General features: G+C 45.4%; 1 protein-coding gene across 2 annotated transcripts in view; it reads right to left on the bottom strand.

The window, feature by feature from the left end:
* TRABD2B (TraB domain containing 2B) overlaps positions 1-20,095 on the bottom strand; it is a 396,077-nt gene extending 375,982 nt beyond the window's left edge. For both annotated transcript variants that reach the window (XM_050961708.1, XM_050961709.1), the window contains exons 1-2: positions 19,626-20,095; positions 17,492-18,052 (exon numbers count right to left, since the gene is read on the bottom strand). In XM_050961708.1, coding sequence (XP_050817665.1) covers positions 17,492-18,052; positions 19,626-19,733 — 669 coding nt within the window. In that variant the 5' untranslated portion in view covers positions 19,734-20,095. The remainder of the gene's footprint in view (positions 1-17,491; positions 18,053-19,625) is intronic.
* Positions 20,096-20,316: the final 221 nt, after the last annotated feature.

Raw genomic sequence — 20,316 nt, 5'->3', positions numbered from 1 at the left:
CTAATTTTTTGGGTGGTGGCAGCAAGTACCAGGTCCAAGCTGGTAGCTAAGCTTGGAGGTTTTCATGCTAACCCCCATATTTTGGACGCTAAGGTCCAGATCTGGGACTAAGGTTATAACAGTGGCAATAAGGGTATGATACACAGGAGTGCTAGTAAGAACATTGCACTTTGTAACCAGGATCCCAATCCTATGACTGGGTCCTGGAAATAAATATCAATATCCCTATTGCAGGACCGGGCTCGGCATTTTCCCACGCCCAGAGATGACTTTCCAAATGAAACCTAAATGAAAAATAAAGCAAAAAACCACCAACCCACAATAATAAACCACAGACTCATTCTAACTACTGTCTCTGAAACTCAGTGACTTCCTGATCACATGGCCATTACTTCTTTTTCCCCAAAAAGAAACCCGTTCAGCCACGGAGGAGTATCTGTCACCTGGGTTTGCGGCTTCTGATGTTTTTCATGGTCAGCAATGGGGAGAGTGCGTATATACCATTCCGGACAGACCGAAGAAACAAAGAACCAGTGTCCGCCATGGTTTTCTTTAGGTACCTTCTGGGCCATCTTTAGGAGGGACTGTGGCGGGTATTGATGCTGTATGACCTTGATGCAATTGACATCGCTGTTATATTGGCAGGTTGCAATGGGGATAACTCTACTGAATATTTATTGGAGTATTTCATCTGGTCTAACTGGGGCTACAAAGGGTTAAAACAGACAGTTAGAGGCACATATTAATGCCTAGGGACAAGCAGCTTGTTAGATGCTAATACCAAGGGAGGGGTTTTTGTCCATTTGCCCATGAGTCTCTGAACTGGGTGATGCTACAAAGCACTGTGATAGTCTAAACCTGCTACGTGTGGATTCTGGGAATCACCTGTCAAGAATTTTGTTTCATCCGGGGTCTTTAATATTTGTACTGATTTTCTTGTTACCCAGTGATGACTGTGCATAACCAAGGCTCGAGCTGGTGTGCGTCAAGTGATGTATCAAAGAGAACTACTGAGCCAGGCCCGAGCGGCAGCCATGACTGGTGCCTTGACTCATCTCGAATCCCAGAATGAGCAAACCACAATTTACAACGGGTTATGACATCGCTGCTTGGTGTGTTGCACAACAGTTCAATTAAAAGCCATTGTAATCCCCTAATAAAAGAATCATTCCAGTGTAATAAAAATTAAACCTACGCCAGGTTTGATCCCATACCTTGGATCAAGGGAGACAGGAATCTCAAGTAGTTCTGGAGGTTCTTTTGCATTCTTCTTCCAGAGATCACACATGAATCTTTTCTCTTCAGTGATAGCACCCATGCGTGGCCAGAACAGGACATCTCTGGCTCACCTCTTACATTTATCAATACCCAAGCATGCATGGGGGACCCTGATCCCAGATAACCAGAAACTTTAAAGACTCAAAACCAGTATCAGGGTGGAACTGAGTGGCAAGGGCCTGTCTCTGCTTTCTCTCAAATTCATGACAATAAATGGCTCAGGGCTTTGCACATTAAAATTCTCATGAGCTTGTCCAATCTTAAGTAACACCCAGTGAGCGCTCCAAGTAGCCAGTTTATTTTTCAGAAGGGCCCTTATATATTAAGATATAGAGCTCTATTCCATTACCGGGACAAGAACCAATGTGAATGCTGTGGCTAAATTATTCATTTTCGAGAGAGTGACTTTCAGATGCAAAGACGTTAAAGGCTCACATCTCTCTGGACACCCTGCTTCACTGAGAATGAAATTAATGCCTTTATAAGCAAGTTTGAGTTATGTACTGTAGAGTCTGTCTCGTTTCACAGCCAAGCCACTTGAGTTAATAATGAAAAACCTCTTTGGCCTCATACAATTAGCTGGGTAAAGAGCCAGTCAGCACAGGCAGGCAGTAAGTCACTGCCACAAACCAAATGCACAGCCAGACGACAGCACAAATCCAGGAACACTCCTGCCCTGAGCCTTTCAATTCTCCTCTCAGACAAGAAGGGTGAGTTATTCCAAGATGGTTTAACTTGCCTAATTAGACTGCCTGGTACTTACATAACTGCCTTAAACAAACAAACTGTGACATTGTGCTCTGTATTTGGAATTTGAAAAAAACATTTGAGGAACTAAGGTAAGATGGGACATTGTTTGGAGCAGCAAGGAAGACACCGGTTACTAGCAATTGACTTCTTAAGCACCAGCTGGCTATGCCCACTTGGTTCCTAGGACACTGCACTATAGATTTTGAAGTCCCTGCTCTTCCACAGGCTTCCCGTGTGACCTTCGGCAAGCCACTTAGTCCCTCTGTGCCTCAGTCCCCCATCTGTACAACGAGGCTAATAGCACGTCCCTACCTCACAGGAGCGTTGTGAGGATACATCAAAGATGGTGAGAAACTACAGCAATGGGGTTTATATAAGTTACTTTGCTAAATATTAGGTCAGACCTATAAGGCATGCTGGGGTGGATGGGATATTGGTGCCACTATCTGGTTGTGGCCTGTGGGCATACAGGACACAAAAGGGGGTAAATCTCATCCAGACTATATGTCTGAGGGAACCGCTAGAGCCACAGCCTAACCCCAGCCTAAATCACTGTAAGAGAATATACTCTTGGCAAATGGTGCCACCCTGCCAACCCTGCAGGCTGACTCCTTCTCTTCGCTATAGCACAGAAGGGGTCAGAACAATGCAAAACCCACTGGCCCCGTCCCACCACCATAACTATATCTGGATCTAGAGAGATGGCATCACATCAAAGATGGCAGCTCAGTTTCCAAGGCCCACTCAGTCCCTTGCTCTCGCTCTCTCTCAAGAACACCAGAATAGGTACTGATAAGCACCAGTGATTTTTGTTGACATTAAGACCTATTTTAGTGGCTGAGACAACCAATTCATCCCACAAAACCGACCAAGCCATCATCAAATGGTAACAAGGTTTTTGTCCCATGAATTGGTGTCATGCTAGGTGTCTAGCATTGGGAAGCTTCAAATCCCATTACCAACCTATTCCATCAAGCCACTCCTTTGAGAAAAAGCCAGCCTACTTGTGTTCAAAATCATCCTCCCGGAGGGCCAGATGAGTGCCCCATTCCCTTGGACATACATCAGAACTCTGGAGGGGGTTTTCATTACTGAGCAATGAAACTGGCAATGAAAAAACTAACCTCAAACTTATATTTCTTTGTGTTGACAGACTGTCACTGTTCTCTGGAACACACCATATGAAGCAGACGTGACTTCAGAATAATTCTGGCTATGACACAGGACTGGTAGCCTGATTTGCCAGTTTCTAGATGAGCTGGTTTATTCCTCGTTTCTTGAAAAAGTTCTTGAAAAAGTCCTTCTCTAAGTCTGATTTCCATTCTACTCAGTAACATGGGGAAGAGAAATCAAGCCCTGCTCTTTCATATTTAACCCTGCTAAGTGATTAAATGGTATAATAAGCAGTTAGCATGATTATCTCATCAACATTTGTCCTTTTGTGGTATCCCAGACAACATAAATAACTACTAGAACCAGAAATCAGCTGCACTTTAGTCAATAAATCCTGCTGACCACATCCATGCTACTCAATGCGTGGACTATCTCCTCACCTGTAAACTGACACGGGTCCACTTAAATCAGTAGAACCACACCCATACATACCAGCTGGCAATCTGGCCCAGTGACTCCAATTACATTTGACTAGCGCAATAAAATTCACTGTCTTGATTGTTGTAACATTGTGTTTTCTGGCCTGTAGCTGATTTACAAAGGCCTTCAGTAACTCAGCTATGTTTCTCGAGTCTCATTTTTCTCACTCCCCTTGCTGACTTTGCATCTTCTTTATACTGAGAGCTTTGCATTGGCCTAATATTGAATAGATATCTTAGAATCATAGACTATCAGGGTTGGAAGGGACCTCAGGAGTTCATCTAGTCCAACCGCCTGCTCAAAGCAGGACCAATCCCCAGACAGATTTTTGCCCCAGATCCCTAAACTGCCCCTTCAAGGCTTAAATTCACAAGCCTGGGTTTAGCAGGCCAATGCTCAGACCACTGAGATATCCCGTAATAGGAAATGTCCATGGAAAAAAATCAAAAGGAAGCAAAAATGGCTTAGTTGCAGAAAGCATACCACGAGTTATCAGTAAGCAACCGTAGTTGCTAACAAACGTGATAAGTCATTAGGCTGGTTATAAGCGTTAATGCAGTTTCTAAAATACTGGCAATATGCAGTCAAGATATAAAATCTTTAAATAAGGAAATATTCTCCTCTTTGTTACGAATAGCAAGTTAATTTATGCAAATGGAAAGGTCTTTTAAAAAAAATCAATCTATTGACCATTTGTTTACTTTTTTGCACTTTACTGCACATGAAACCAGCCTGTTCAGTTTCACTTTGTTTGTAGACAGTTTTCTTTTCTAATTTTCATGAACTGTGGGTAGTTTTGTCCCCTATAGGAACCCCAATACAACAGCAGTGGGCAGGGGTGGCTCCAGGCCCCAGCACGCCAAGCGCGTGCTTGGGGAGGCATTCCATGGGGGGAGCCCTGCCGGCCGCTGGGGGGACGGCAGACAGGCAGCCTTCGGCGGCATGCCTGCGGAGGGTCTGCTGGTCCCGTGGCTTCGGTGGACCTCCCGCAGACTTGCTTGTGGAGGGTCCACTGGTCCCGCGGCTCCACCAAAGCCGTGGGACCGGTGGACCCTCCGCAGGCATGCCTGTGGGAGGTTCACCGGAACCGTGGGACCAGAGGACCCTCCGTAGGCATGCCTGTGGGAGGTCCACTGGAACCGCGGGACCAGAGGATCCTCTTCAGGCACGCCTGTGGGAGGTCCACCGGAGCCATGGGACCAGCAACCGGCAGAGCACCCCCACGGCATGAAGCTGTGCTTGGGGCGGCGAAATGTCTAGAGCCGCCCCTGGCAGTGGGCACAGTAGAAGAACCTGGATAGAGAGGCACTAGAGAAAGATTAGATAAATAAATTAATTAGAATCCAGTGAACAATGCTATGTTGGTATGGCACTCAAAAGTGACTGGTGATTTTAGGTGTTTCAGTTTTTGGGTGTTCAAGTGGAGACATCTTAGAGAGGGTATGATTTCCAGAGATTGGGGGCTCAGCACTTTGTGAAGATCGAGTCTCCAGATAGGCCTCCCAAAATGAAGTCACCCGAACTCACTGGTCATTTGAAAACCCTGGCCTTTGTTTCCAAATGTTTGTTAACAAAATGTTGAAAAGAAAATGAGAAGTAAGAAAATTTCCCCTCATTTCTACTCAAGGGGAAGGCTAGCTCAGTAGTTTGGGCCCACTCCTAGGACTGGGAAAACCAGGTTCATTTCCATGCTCTGCTACAGACTTCCCATGTCACCTTGGTCAAGTCATTTAATTTCTCTGTGCCTCAGCTCCCCATCTGTGAAAGAGGAAAAACAACACTTCCCTGCCCCACAAAGTTGTTGTGAAGATATAATATTTTAATGAAACTCGGGCATTCATATACTATTGCAATTAGTGCTGGATAAGTAGGTAAATAGAAATTTGTTTCACCCCTTCTATGTTTGACCATGCAAATTTCCTGGGGGTTTCCATCTGGCTTTTCTCAGGAAATCCTTGCCCTCCCAGCCTGTCCCTGCCGCCCCCACACAGACTCTGAAGGAGATTTTTGAGGGAGTAAGAACTGCAGGATTTGGCCCATAATAAATGGAAGGTTGCTCACTCCCTACACATATGGGATGCTTTCCCGGGTACAAAGAAGTCAGTTGCAAAACTCCCATTGTCTTCAAGTATTCGGGTGAAGGTTGTCAGCAGGGATTCATTAACAGGAAATAAACAAACAAATATATTATAAAAGTTACCCTAAAGTTAGACAAAATGGCAGAATTGAAAGAAATTAACTCAGGCAATGGGCATGTATGTATTGGAGAATGGGGTGTTTAAACCCATGTTAAATCAGTCTTATAATGGGAGATTTGAAGAAAACGTAAAAGCTTTCCATTCATTTATATCAAAAATATTTGTGCTGAGGGATTCACGCAATTCAAACAACATGCTGTGGTGCCATCCCGAAGTGCCAGACAGATGGTTTTAATTTATAGGCTTTAGCAGCTTCCGTTTAGATCACGTTATGATAATGAAATGACTTGCAACAGAAGCCTTTTCCAAGGACCTCATAGAAACATAGATGCTCTAAGTGGAAATGCAAATATTAAAGAACATGGTTAGAATAACCAGAGCTAGGAAAGATGACTGAAATGAACCTTTGATTTACACGTACTCACATCTGAGCTTCTGGACCAAGTTCCATTTGCAAGGGCATCAGCAAAGGCATTTATAACTTTGTAAGGATTCAAAATATTGTTAGATGTGAAACTCAATGAGCAGAGCAGGAGTAAGCAGCTGCAATATATACTTGAACACTAGAGGGAAGAGAGGATGGAAAGTCAAAGAAGAAGATGAAGATGACAGAACTGTATTTGTTGAGTCTGTGCAACCCTTTGGTGAGTATGTGTTATGGATCTTCCTCTGTGCCAAATCTGAGTCTCAATTACAGAGCCTTGTCTCTTTAGCTCAAGCTGTAGCACCTCATGCCTTTAGCTCTGGAGTCCCTAATTTAATCCCCATTGTGTTGGCCTTCACACTTGCTAGTAGAAAGAACCTTAGCTCTACCAGTTTCTCCCATCCTTCAATAAATGTCTTCTAACAAACTGATTCTTAGAAGGTTTGGAGGTTCAGGAAAGCCACCAGACATTTGGGATGGGGTTATAAAACTCTTAGGTCTGAAAAACTGGGCTGGAAATAAATAGCACGGAGGACGGGCTCAAAAGTGAGATTTCAGATACTTCCTCCTTCTGGTTGCCTCTCAAGTTGTATCAGCTTAGGCACTATCATGGCTGGAGCCTGGAAGTACAAAGACTCACAGAAATTAAAATAAAGAGGGTCTGCCAACTTCTTGAACTTCAGTAAAGTTTTGTCGTAAAATTAAACCAAGGTGCATGAGGTCTTCTTATCTTACCTCAGTCATATGGCCCATCCACCCTACTGCTAATATACTGTATTTTCATGCATCCTTTTTTATTTCAGTCTTATTATGAGTTTGGCTTCTTTTCAAACCTTTTAGGCTAAGATTTTCAAAAGTGACTAATGACGCTGAATACCCTACTTGCCACATGTTCAAGGGGACTGGTTTTCAGCAGATGGGGACTGGCTCAGCATCCTCAGAATGAGGCCCCTTTAAAGTCTCCCGGGTTGGGAAGTCAGAAACTGAGGCACCTCAAATCACTGGTCACCTTTGAAATTCTTCTTACGTATGTGTGTGTGTGTGTGTAATCAATCCTCATGCTGTCAAATGGCATCTCTGTGTGTGTATAATCAGTCCTTACACTTTAATATGGTGGTGGGGGGAGGGAGCAGGGGTGGGATGGGTGTGTGCGTGTGTGTATGAGAGAGAGAGAGAGAGAGAGTGCGCATGCCCTGGTAAAACATGCAATAAAGCCAATAGACAGGCAGGATAAATCCTACCCATTTATTAAATCTAGGCATGGATTAACCAATATTTCTCCTTCACATGGTTCATTGTCTGTGGTTGTTATAGAAAGCAAAGAGGTGAACGATGGAGGGATTGGAACCTGAAGGGCATTACAGGGGAAGCCTGTTCTGCCGTCTCCAGCACAGTATATCACTCTGAAGTTCCCAGCCTTGCCTTGCCAAGAGCTCTGCTGCAGACCCCAGTCCCAGCGGGAGCACAAAGTGAATTAGTGCCCTTGCTTAAGATCATTTCAGTACAGGAACCACTGACCAGCCGGAATGATGTGGGTTGGCTTTATAACGTAGACTGCTATCCACCAGGGACTGAGGGAAGACCATTAAAGATTTCACTGAGGGCTGGAGGTTGAACCGTACTTGAATTGAGGTTCTTAAGGTCTAAACACAACATTGTGTTTAGAGTCCTAACCTTCCACTGAAATCAGTACCTTTGTGGATCTGGGCCTATACCCCAGTGCAGCATGCAGCTGGGGGGAGGAGTCATCTCCCTAGGTGCCTTTACTCCAGTGGGTGAAGGAGTGCTCTGAAGACCCTTTGCAAAATCTTGTCACCTGACCCATGCACAGTTGCATAGTCTGGCTCTGGGTAACAGGGCTCAGGGTTGTACAGCAGGGCATGCTTGCCTCCCCCTACCCCCCCTCCGCCCCCCCACACACAGCAAAATTATACCATTTCTGCTCCCAAGGGGCCCTCTACAGACACAGAGGTTTATTAATTATTTGTATTGCAGTAGTACCCTGCAGCCCCAATCATGGAACAGGACCCCACCATGCTAGGCACTGCACAAACAGAATAAAAAGCCGGTCCCTGCCCTAATGAGCATGCTGCCCAATAAGAGGATGGATACATTTCCCTCCTTCCCGGATGTGCAGTTTTAAAAATGAGAGTTGCCTCCTGCAATAGATGTGGCATCGCTGGCCTCCAGAATAGATCAGGGATTGCTGCGCAATAGCAAATGTCAGAGGAAAGTGGACTCTGGAGTGATCAGAAAAAGCTTTTCAGTTCCCATTCAACAGAGCAATGCACCGTCTAACAAGGTGGCCTGTCTGCAGAAAGCAGCAAAGAGTCCTGTGGCACCTTACAGACTAACAGAAGTATTGGAGCATAAGCTTTCGTGGGTGAATACCCACTTCATCAGACGCATGTGGTGGAAATTTCCAGAGGCAGGTATAAATATGAAGGCAAGAATCAGTCTAGAGATAACAAGGTTAGTTAGATCCTCATCCTCCCTGATTGAACTAACCTTGTTATCTCTAGACTCATTCTTTGTCACTTTTTACAGATCCAGACTAACACGGCTACCCCTCTGATACTTGCCTCTGCAGAGTACACGTGTTTTCATTGCATGCCATTGTGCCTCTAACATACCGCCCAGTGCTGATGGATCGGTCTGATGCATTTCACTACTCAACTGCGCGAACAGGAGATCATTCTGTCTGGCTACGGCAAAGTCTCCCTTGATCGGGAGCACTAGTTCAGAGGGACACTGATGGGTTATTTTAGGCCAGAGATTTGCCAATGGGGCTAAGCACAAGAGAACGTGAGGCTCACTACGTTCCCCTCCCCAATCTGACACTAAAGAAAAAGTCTGTAGCTTAACCTCTCTGCAGTTGCTAGCCCTGGAGTAGAAGCCACAGCGTCTTCATGCCATGCCGTGTGATGTGTTAGGGCCACTGGCTCTGCATAATGGTGCCTCGAGTCACTCCTCTGGTCTCCTGTTACCCAGGCAGCCAACCTTCATGGCACACAGAGATATAACTGGCTCCTCCTCACCCCCACAATCTGTCTAGGCACTTCTGCCTCGTGCATCCTAAGCACAGTGGTTGAGTGGGTGAGTGAGAGGGAAGATTTGCATAGGCTCTGCACTATAGCTGGCTTTCACCCAGGGAAATTAGAAGACTTCCCTTTCACGAAATTGCTTTAAATCGGTGGCATTCAGCCTTTGCCATTTCAGGGGATCATGGAACATGGTGACCAGAATCTCCCTCCAGTTTAGCAGGATGGAAATGCAAGGTCCCTGATGCTTGTTTCAGCCTCCCCTGAGAGTCACAATCACCAGGCTGGGAACCCTTGTTTTAAATATATGTTGAGATCGGGGGAGGAGGGAGAGGGTTGATTAACAAAATATAAAACCAAACAAAGTTCATTTCATCATTATTCAGTGTTCCTTCAAGAGCGCCAGAATCAAATACAGATTGACCCCTTCACCCGTTTAGTCCCTTATCCCCACTGACTCTGAAGTCTAGTCATCGGTGGGTCTCTGTGACGGAGCCCTGGAAGATGTAGTAGAGTACAGAAAGTTGCCCCTGGTGTTTTTAAGGCAGTGTTTCACAGATCCCGAGGCCAGAAGGGACCATCTAGTCTGACTTCCTGTATAACACAGTCCCAGAGACCGTCCTCCAAAATAATTCTGAGAGCAGATGTTTTAGAGGAACATCCAATCGTGGTTTAAAAGTTCTCAGCAGTGTAGATCATGTGGGATGTAGAGACTCCATCGAAGGATTGCAAATCCAACCATAGCCATGGCGCGTGAATAAGGGTGAGCTACAGGCAAAACTCACCCGGGTGTAAAACCAGCCACAGACCAGGACTCCAGGGTGCTAGGTGCTGTACAAACAGAGTAAAAAAGAGAAGGGGGCTGCCTAAAAGAGCTTTGTATTTCTTGATCTTGGGGGGCTAGACTGCTAGGCAATACAGTGAGTACACTCCAAATAGGAAACAAAATGGCATCGATATCAGCTGTTATTATTGTGGGTGTGGGAATAATGGGGGTCTCGGTGCTGGATCTGGCCTAGGGAGCTGAAGGCCGGATCCAGGCATAAGTGCCTGCCTTCATAATTCTCCGCAGAAACCCTGGCTTGGAAGCAAGATGACCCTCAGCTGCATGGGGGGGCCCCGTCTAACAGGAAAAAGGACAATGTAAGTATTGCCTCAGGAGTCACGTCCTCTCGCAAATTAAGCCGCAAGTTCCCTAATTTGGGGCCTTACCATAAATTAGGCTATTCAGTTACCCAATCTGCTGCCAGTAAAATAGGGCTTCAAAATGCACGATATAAGCAATCAAATGGATAGGGTCCAGGGAAAGGCAGCCTCTTCCTATTAAGGAGCAAACAGGTCGGGTCTGGAAGGGGTAATCTTCACCATATTAGGAAGCAAATGGATGATTGGGAAGGTAGGGGATACGGCAGGTACCAAGAAAAGAGTAGGGATAAAAGATGCTGTCACCATAACTCAGGGCTCACTTCATTGGTCGCGAGGCGGAGGGGAACGAGTAGTCTGGATGCTGTAACCAAATAAATCACTTCTTACCACTCCCCCCGGCTTCATCCATCATTTGGCCCTGCAACAATGATTATGATTTGATTTCTATATTTAAATAAATGTTCAAGTGTCCCCATCAGGATCAGCACACCATTGTATGAAGTGCCGTGAAAACGCATGGAGAACCAATCCTTGATCTGAAGAGTTTGCAAATTGAGACCCTGATCTTACCAATGGATCCACTAATCAAAACCCCTCCGGTATGAAGGGATCCACCCCAGAAAACGTGACTGCAGGACAGGTGCTTATGGACAAGAAGCTGGATATGAGTCAGCAGTGTGACCTTGTTGCCAAGAAGGCCAATGGCATATTGGGCTGCATTAGTAGGAGTATTGCCAGCAGATCAAGGAAAGTGATTATTCCCCTCTATTCAGCACTGGTGAGGTCACACTTGGACTACTGCATCCTGTCTTGGGCCCCTCACTACAGAAAAGATGTGGACAAATTGGAGAGAGTCCAGCGGAGGGCAACAGAAATGATTAGGGGGCTGAGGCACATGACTTATGAGGCGAGGCTGAGGGAACTGGGGTTATTTAGTCTGCAGAAGAGAAGAGTCAGAGAGGATTTGATAGCAGCCTCCAACTACCTGAAGAGGGGGTCCAAATAGGATGGAGCTCAGCTGTTCTTAGTGGTGGCAGATGACAGAACAAGGAGCAATGGTCTCAAGTTGCAGTGGAGAAGATGTAGGCTGGATATTCAGAAACACTATTTCAATAGGAGGGTGGTGAAGCACTGGAATGGGCTACCTAGGGATGTGTTAGAATCTCTATCCCTAGAGGTTTTTAAGGCCCAGCTTGACAAAGCCCTGGCTGGGATGATTTTGTTGGTGTTGGTCCTGCTTTGAGCAGGGGATCGGACTAGATGACCTCCTGAGGTCTCTTCCAACCCTAATATTGCATGATTCTAAACCAAGCAATATATGAAGGTTTGTGGGGGTGAGTAAAGTATACAACCGAGTATATACAATCTGTTATATACATTTGCAATTGAATATCAATGCTGTAGATTATTTGCCAATTGCCCTGCAAGCCATCTTTAACTGGCTGACTTTTTCTTTTATAGGCATGATGCCAGAGCTGGACGCAAAAGAAAGGTCTCTAGTTGGAAAACAGCATCGACCTAGAGATCCGTATGAAAAGTAAATTAGATTTTATAAATCTTTCAGGTTTTGATAACTTGGGGTATAACTATTAGTAGCAGCTACTGATTTATTTTTTGAGGACATATTTTTATCTTAAACAGTTGCCTAGTGCAAGTTTTAAAGTGACTCCATCTTGTGAGCTCCTTGCAGCACACACAGAGTACAGAATAATTTTAATTTTGCCTTGTGCCTTTTCATTATGAATTTTATAGAGCTAACTGGAAAATTACACCTCCCTCCCCCCTCCCCACGCACGCCTGAGAAATTCAGGTTTTCTTCAAAAAATAAAACAGACTAAAACTTATTTATTTTGGGATGAGGAGCTTTTGGCAAAGTAGACCAAAAATCTTCTGGTATTCCGCCACCAATATCTGAAATATTTAGGGCTTTTGGCTTTATTGTTGGGAAAGAAAATTGAGAGAGAAAAATTGTTTGTCAAAATCTCAGTTTCCCACCAACACAACCCTCCCCCCAAAGGAAAAAACGTTTTCATCAATAACATTTTGCCGGGTTCTAAATATTTTAACTTTTTCATCTGTATTTTGTTTTTTTTTTAAGCTGGGTCAGGTCCTCAGTTGGTGTAAACTGGCATCGCTCCACTGAAATCAGAGCTACAGCAATTTGTACCATCTGAAGATTATGGCCCTTGTAGATGCAAAAATATTTAATCTTTTTTAAAAGGGAGGGGGAAGAATGTTAGGCATACCAAAAAAATTGCCCTGTCTGTATATTAATATTTCTGCTATTCAGGGCCCAACATAAAGAGTGCAGATAGATGTCACTGGCCAAACATGATGGACCACCCATAGCCCTTTTATTAAACAGCACTTGTACTCTCTGTAATCCTATCAATAGCGTAATCAGAGCTGCCATGTCCCAGAGTTTGATGGAACAGCAGGACCTGGGAAATGAAGACTGACTTTGTTAACAAAAGTCATTTCTCCCACTTAATTCTGACTCTCCTTGGTGGGAAGTAGGAAAACAATGTTTATTTGTGCAGCGAGCGAGGGGGAAGAGAAATGAAAGGAAGAGACTAGCTAAGTGTGAAGTTTGATCTGGCACTATCTAGAGCTCCTTTCTTCCAGGCGGTTTCTGATCCAATCAATTACAGTTTGATATTACATCTCTCATTTAACTTACCCCACCACATCTTGCAGTGATACAATCCAGATAATAATCAGATTCAGGACTAAGAAGGAAAACCTAGACATCTTGAGGATAATGAACATGGCCTTCGTTCAATCAGTGTTATTTTCCATGTATGGAGAGGTTTAAAATCCTCAGGACAACACTGGGTCTTTAGCAAGGCTACTTTGCAAACAGGAAGCATAGTAACGAAAGGCTTTGCCACCAGCTGAATGTGGATTAACTGTGTGGACAAAGAACTAGTGATGGGAGATGAAAGAGAGTGAAGTGGATAATATATAGGAATGAATTAGAGGGCGGGGAGTAAATACCTTCTTAGCAATCATGCTGGGTTCCATGTCTAGAGACAGAACCAAGCAGCAAAGTTGCAAATCTTCCCCGGGGATCGGGATGCTCAGATACAGGGGTGAAATCCTGGCTCTGTTGAAGTCAATGGCAACAACCTCATTGGTTTTAATGGACACGTGATTTCACTCAGGTCCCCTTGCAGAGTTAGGAGCCAGCTGCAAAGATCAGATCCAAATCTGGATGTGAACCTCCCCAAATGTCAACATGATGAGGTGTGGGGTCGGGCCCACCTCAACCCAAAATCAAACAGGTACTTTAGCTTCCTGGAAAGCCCTTGTTATAAAAATAATGGAGCTTTTAGACAGTGGGGTCCCAAGAGCACCAGGAGATACTGCTCTTTCTGAACTTCAACAAGCATTTTCCTCTCTCTAACTCCATGGAACATTTGTGGGCAAATCACTTCTGCTCCCATTGGCATTCATGTGGCTGCCTTTCCTCACCCCTTGCCACATAACATCCTAATCTGGGGCTAGGAGCCTAAAAACTAGAAATGGGCCAGGACTGGAAATGGGAAGTTCAAAATATGGACGTGAAGCAGGACCTGAGCTTGGCGATTCAGGGCAGTGTCTGTTAGTAATTCAGGCCCAGATCCTCAAAGGGATATAGGCACCAAACCTTTGAGCTATTGCCCAAAAATTTCACTCCTAATCAAAGCTACTAAGATGGATCCATATAGTTCTGATCTGTTCTGAATCATATTCTTGCATTGTGAAAGTTCGGACTCTGAGGTTCTGACCCATCTTTATGTATCACACTTGGGGTACGTCTTCACTACCCGCCGTATCAGCGGGTAGCAATCAATTGCTCGGGGATCGATATATAGCGTCTCATCTAGAGGCGATATATCGATCCCCGAACGCGCTTATATCAATTCCGTAACTCCACCAACCCGAACTGAGTTGCGGAATCTACAGGGGGAGCCGCGGACATCAATCCCGCGCCGTGAGGACGGTGAGTAATTCGATCTTAGATACTTCGACTTCAGCTACGTTATTCACGTAGCTGAAGTTGCGTATCTAAGATTGATTTTCCCCCGTAGTGTAGACCAGCCCTTGGATTTAGAAACCTTCACCACCAGGTGATGCACTGCGTTGTTTGCTAGTGCTGGGACTTACATATATCCAGGGCCCAATCCTGAATTTCGTGCATAACCATAACTCTCACTGAAGTCATTAGGAGTTGTGAGTGCTTGTAAATACTGGATTGGGCCCCTCTCAGTCTCAAGAGCACTTAGAAGGCAATTAAAATCAATGGTAAAGCTGCAGTATATTAGCCACATGGTCTCTATATATCAGCAGGGAATACTATGCAGAAGGTCCAAGCAGAATGGAGGGTCAGACTATGAACGTTATATTGCCAAGGTGCACAATGGGAAAATGATATACCACATATGTTCTCTAAGAAGCAATCAGTTACATTGTACGTCTTAATTTTCTCATCTGGATAAAACGATTCACAAATCGAAGGAACTCCAGGCATGGAACACTCCTTTTTAAAAATGCAAAAACCTCCCATTTCTTTCAGAAACAATCGAAACCAAGTACAACGGGGTGATCACTTCTTGATTTCCCCCTCCTCATGGTATCAGATTAACGGATTTGGTGTACAAAGTCCTATTCAAAATTTTCAGTAACACAAAGCTGCCTTTCAGATTTGGGGGTGGAGGGGTTGGACAGGGAGAAAGCCAATGACTATAGTTTTAAACTTACTAAGGGAAACATGCTGGATTTTTCTCTGGAAAACAAAAAGCAGAGAGATGTTTAAAAGAGGCACAATTACAAGACTTGATTTCCAAATATTCTCATATATTATATGCAATATTACAGTAATGCTGAAAGCAGGTAAGAAGCGCTGATGCCCTTAGCAGATTTGGGAGTATAATTTAGCTCAGATGTTCTCAAACCACACACACAAGAACTGATCAATTTCTGATTTCCATTTTTAGTATGTTTAATTATGTGCGTCTAACGGAAGACTCCAAGATAGAGAATTAAGAGAAGAAACCCAGTTAAAAGAACCCACTCCTCTCAATTAGCACAGTAATACCCCAAGCAGTGGGACTGCTAGACAGTGTGATAACATTACAAATTACTACAGCCAAACAATTTGCCAGGTGCCAGAATGTATTCACCTTAAAGGAAGCAAGTAAAGAGCTCTCTGGTTTGTTTTACTTAATTTTGTCTCACGTTGTTTTGATGGCCACCTTTCCAGAAGTGGCGTCAAGCGAAATAAAATCATATTTTTAAAGTAACTCTTGAATGGTGACCTGTTTTTGTAGTAACATCAACAATCCATAATCATCAAAACCTAACATTTTGTTAATAAACATCAGAATTTTCCACAAAACTCTCCTTTACTGTCTATAAAACAACTCCTTTACTAACTAGGTAATAGTCCTAATTCTTTTTAAAGGAAGGGGGATTCTCTGTACATGTTAAAAATCAGTGACTAAAAGGAAAATAAGTTGAATTCTCATCCCCTGAGTACTATGGTAAGAACATTTCTTTGCAATTCTCTTTCCCTCACACACACAAAAATGTGTAGTATGATTCATATTCAAAAAGCTTCCAAGTGTAGTTTTTTAACTAAGGTCTTTCATGTGTTTTATTTTAAGTACTATTTGACCTACTACAGCCAACCAGGATCAGATCAATATTGGGAGGGTACCGTGGTTAATTATTGAGACTTTGGTTTTAAAGAAGTATGTGGTCAACAAAAAGAAAAGGCGGTTAACTCTTTGAAGGAAAAGGAGAAGCAAATTCCTTGTAAAAAACCCACAGATGTCTGTAGTTTTTGGTTTAGAAATAAGAATTTTTTAACAACTCAAACTATACTTTCCATGCTCTCAGAGCCCAGGCTCTCACTGATTTGCTGTGGGAACTCTGTATACTCTGTGTACACTCCTACAACTGGGAACATTAAAGAACTTTATCTTTGCTAAAAGAAAAAAAAATGATTTTTTTTTTTTTGCTGTAAAGCAAAACCCCCATTAGATCTTTGAAAAATGCATCACTTGGTGACAATTTCTCCACTTAAAGAGTCACTGAGGATATTTTGTTTAACTAAGGACAGCAGGGTAGGACAGGAAATAGTTGCACTAACAGTAATGATGAAAGCCGGTTTAAAAAAATGATACATTGTAATTGTAAGTCATGATTTTCTCTGGAATATTTCCCCCTCCCACTCCTTTTGCTCATTTTCAGAATTTCCAGTATTTCTAATCTGACAGTTTCACAAAGCAACGTCAAGAGCTGTGAATGTATTTCTGCTACTCCACTAAAATGAAACCGATCCTGGCTTGAAATTTGGTTTAGAAAGCTGAATTACCAACAGAAAGAGACATTCTGGATTCCAGCTACACCAACACTGGCTCCTTAATCTGTCCTTCACTTTCCAAGCTTCACCTCCTCTTCACAACCCCCCCTTGCAGATTCAAAAATGAAAATTCAACTTATCTCAATACACAACAGCTTATATGAAAGTCCATTTCTTTAGACGTGGAATAATAAAGTAAGAACACCCAAGCAGTTTGCATAATATTAAACACACTGAAAATGACATTAAAACTCCCTCCGCCCCCCATCCATTCAGTTCACATTTTTACTTCTGAGTTGCAGGGAATGAGAGGATGGTGTTAAAAATTTTTTATCAAGTTGCTGCAGAAATTCAATACTAGGTTTGACACATTCCCTTGCATATTACAAACTTGTGGACACCACATCTCGGTGCCTCTGGCTCCCTAATATCACATGCAGGAGAGAGAGAGAGTGTACACAATTGTGTCTCGGTGGCTATCCCATGCGCACACAGAGGGAAAGTGTCACCTCCGCAGATACACAACACCATCAGTGTTATGTCACCTGATCGCTGCATTGGGTTGCTGAGGGCCTGTTCTAAAGGCCATTGCAGCCTCAATGGACTTTGGCTCATACCCTGTCTTCCTGAGCTCCCTTATCCTGGTGCTGGTCAGTTTCCCTCCCCCTTGCTGGGATGGACAGAGAATTGCAGGGGCCCAAGCCCCCCTTACCTGGGAGAAGTTGAGCCCATTCAGTGGGTGGCACTGCTCTTCCACCCTCTCCACAGCCCCTGTCCTCTTCTTCATCCGCTCGGCCTCCTGGGCCAGGTAGAGGTCCAGCACCGGCACCCCTCGGGAGCGGATGTCCGTCTCAGTCAGCGAGTTGACCATCAGCATCACCCAGACGGGCCTCTTGCGCTCCCAGTTGCCGGCGATGGCATTGAAGAGGTAGTCAGCATATAGCCCCTTGCCCCGCTGGTCTGGGGTCATCCAGTGTGGCAGCATCAGCCTGACATACTCCAAGTGCCGTTTGAGACGGCGGTAGAGCTCTCGGGGCAGCACGTCCTGCAGGTTCTCACCGTGGGGCAACATCTGGCAGCTGGCCAGGCCTGAGATGGTGTAGGGATCAGTGAGGTCCAGTTCGAAGTACACGCTGGAGCTGGCCTGGAACGCTGCCTTGGAGTTCTCAGGGATGAAGTCCCACACCCGCGTGTAGGGCACGTGGATGGTGCCAAACAGGTAGGCCGGGGGGTCCCGGCGAATGGTCCACAAGAAGGAGTTTAGCTCTCCCTGCTAGGGATGGGAGAGAGACAGAGTCAGAGCCAGTCCATTTTGGGGATGAGGCACAGGGCCAGCAAAACCACAGGACAGCATGTGTGAGAGAGAGAGAGACAGAGAATTTCATATACAGCAACTCTGCTGCACACACTATCCCTACAACAACACAGCCTCAGCAGAGATGTCTATGAGATATACACCACAACGGTCTATCTGCATAGATCCATACGCAACACAGATAAACCATACATAAACTGTCTCCGTATGTATGTGCACACAAACACACACTCCAGGCATATACACACTGAACTCCTATAATATACAGGAACAGATTAAATACAGTGTCTGTGTGTGTATCTATCAGAATAAGAAATCTTGTCATCCTTGGTATAACTCAACTCTAGTCTGCGATAGTTGCTTGCAAGACGGTGCTGTGTGTGCAGTGTGCACCCAAAACCTTAGTTCTGTCTCCACCTGAGTGATGAACTGTTGATTCTGTACTAATGCGGTTCTGGGCGAATTAATAAATTGTTGGTTAGTTACAAATAAGCAAATAGATTTGAGAAATACAGTTCAAGTTCAAAGTGGCCCTGAAAGAAATCCAGCCTTAAAATAAATAAGTGAGTGCTCCCTGCATTCAATAAAATAGAGTCCATTCTATGTTGGATACAACAGTTATCTCATTGCAAACCTAGCTTGTTAGATTTCGGCTTTAAAATCTAACGGGCACCTTGGCAAATTCATAAAAATGGATCCCTGTTCAGTAACTGTATTTATCTCTGTTTCTATAGCTATATATACATGTCTCTGCATATTAGCATGTAAATCATACAGAAAAATGTGGTGATGGCTAGAGCCACATAGATGTCTAGCTAGATGAAACGTATATAAAGAAGCTATATGTGCACCTATATCCGCACAGTGCGAAGGGGAGGCAGTGTGTAGCTATGGAAAGACATACAGAGAAACTGTATTTAATCTGCATGTATCTTCACCCAGGTACCAGCTTGACACACAGAACTTGCATGTTTACACCTGTGTGCACTCAGCCATTCGCACAGCTGTGTGGACGTGGTGCCTGCCTAGAGGCACTGCCCCAGGGGCGTAGAGATGCAGCTGGATGGGCTCTCTGCACAGGAGCGCTGGATGTGTGGATCCAGCCAGGCAGACAGAGGGACAGTGACCCCCTTGGGCTACAGTGATCAGACCCCCGCCTCCGCCCCTGAGCTTTGCCGTGGAGCAGCCAGAGCTCAGCCCCATCTCCCTGCAGGGTTTCTTGGGCAGAAAGTGCCTGGGAGCTGGCGTGCCTTGAGCAAACTGGGCAACCATCCTGTCCCCCGCAGCCGAGCCCTGGTCCATCAGAGGAGAGGGAAGCAAGCAGGGCTGGGATGGGACTGTCTCCATGCCCAGGGAGGGGGGACTGATTTGGGCGGGGAGGATACAAAGCAGCAATGATCCCCCCCCGGCACCTGAAGGAGACTGCCAGGCAGAGGGCCAGTCCCCCACTGCGGATCCCCTGATAGTTTCCTGGGGCTTGGGGTGAAGCCGGAGCGCGGGGCGCAGGCTGGGGCAAGGGGGAGCAGCTCACCGATCGGGGCAGCTCACATGGCCCGGGGTCCATCTGCTTCCTCCTGGACGTGGCGCCTGGCAGGAGCCCCCCGAAGATGAAGTAGATCAGCGCCAGGTTGGGTTGCATCCTGCCTCTTCCCAGCTGAGCCTTCCCTGGTGGCTTTGCTGGATCTTACCCGCCCTCGGTCTTGTTATTCAAACAAACTTTGCCCGTCCCGTCCGCAGGTGGCAAGTGCAGAGCAGGAGCCGGCGCCTGGAGCCCCCCGCGCTGCTCAGGGCTTGTCAGACGGCGAAAGGCTCCGCGGAGGACGAGCCCGGCTTTGCGCCTGATCCCCAGCCTCCGCCATGCTCTTTTTGCAGAGCCGAGGAGCCACTTCTGAGCTGGCCGGAGCAGATTTTCGGCGTTGGGAAGGCGGTGGGAGCGCAAAGGAGCTTGTCAGGCGGGGGGGCTGGAGCCTCGCTGGTGAGGATGGATTTGGTGATTGCTATTTGAACAGGCACAGGAAGGCGGGTACTGAGCAGCATGTCAATATCACACACACACACGCGCGCAGCGAGGAGGCAAAAACTTACAGCAACTTCCAAACTTCTCATCCTCCTGAACTTTTATTTTTTTTTTTTGCCGCTGCAGGGAGGATCTGCCGCCACTAGAGGGCGCCTGTTTCTCAATCATCTAACCAGCTGGCCGCTGACGGCTCAGTCAACAGGCA

The sequence above is a fragment of the Gopherus flavomarginatus genome, chromosome 7, assembly GCF_025201925.1.
Source record: "Gopherus flavomarginatus isolate rGopFla2 chromosome 7, rGopFla2.mat.asm, whole genome shotgun sequence".
NCBI classification, from domain to species: Eukaryota; Metazoa; Chordata; order Testudines; family Testudinidae; genus Gopherus; species Gopherus flavomarginatus.
This window is presented reverse-complemented; position numbering and strand designations above follow the sequence as displayed.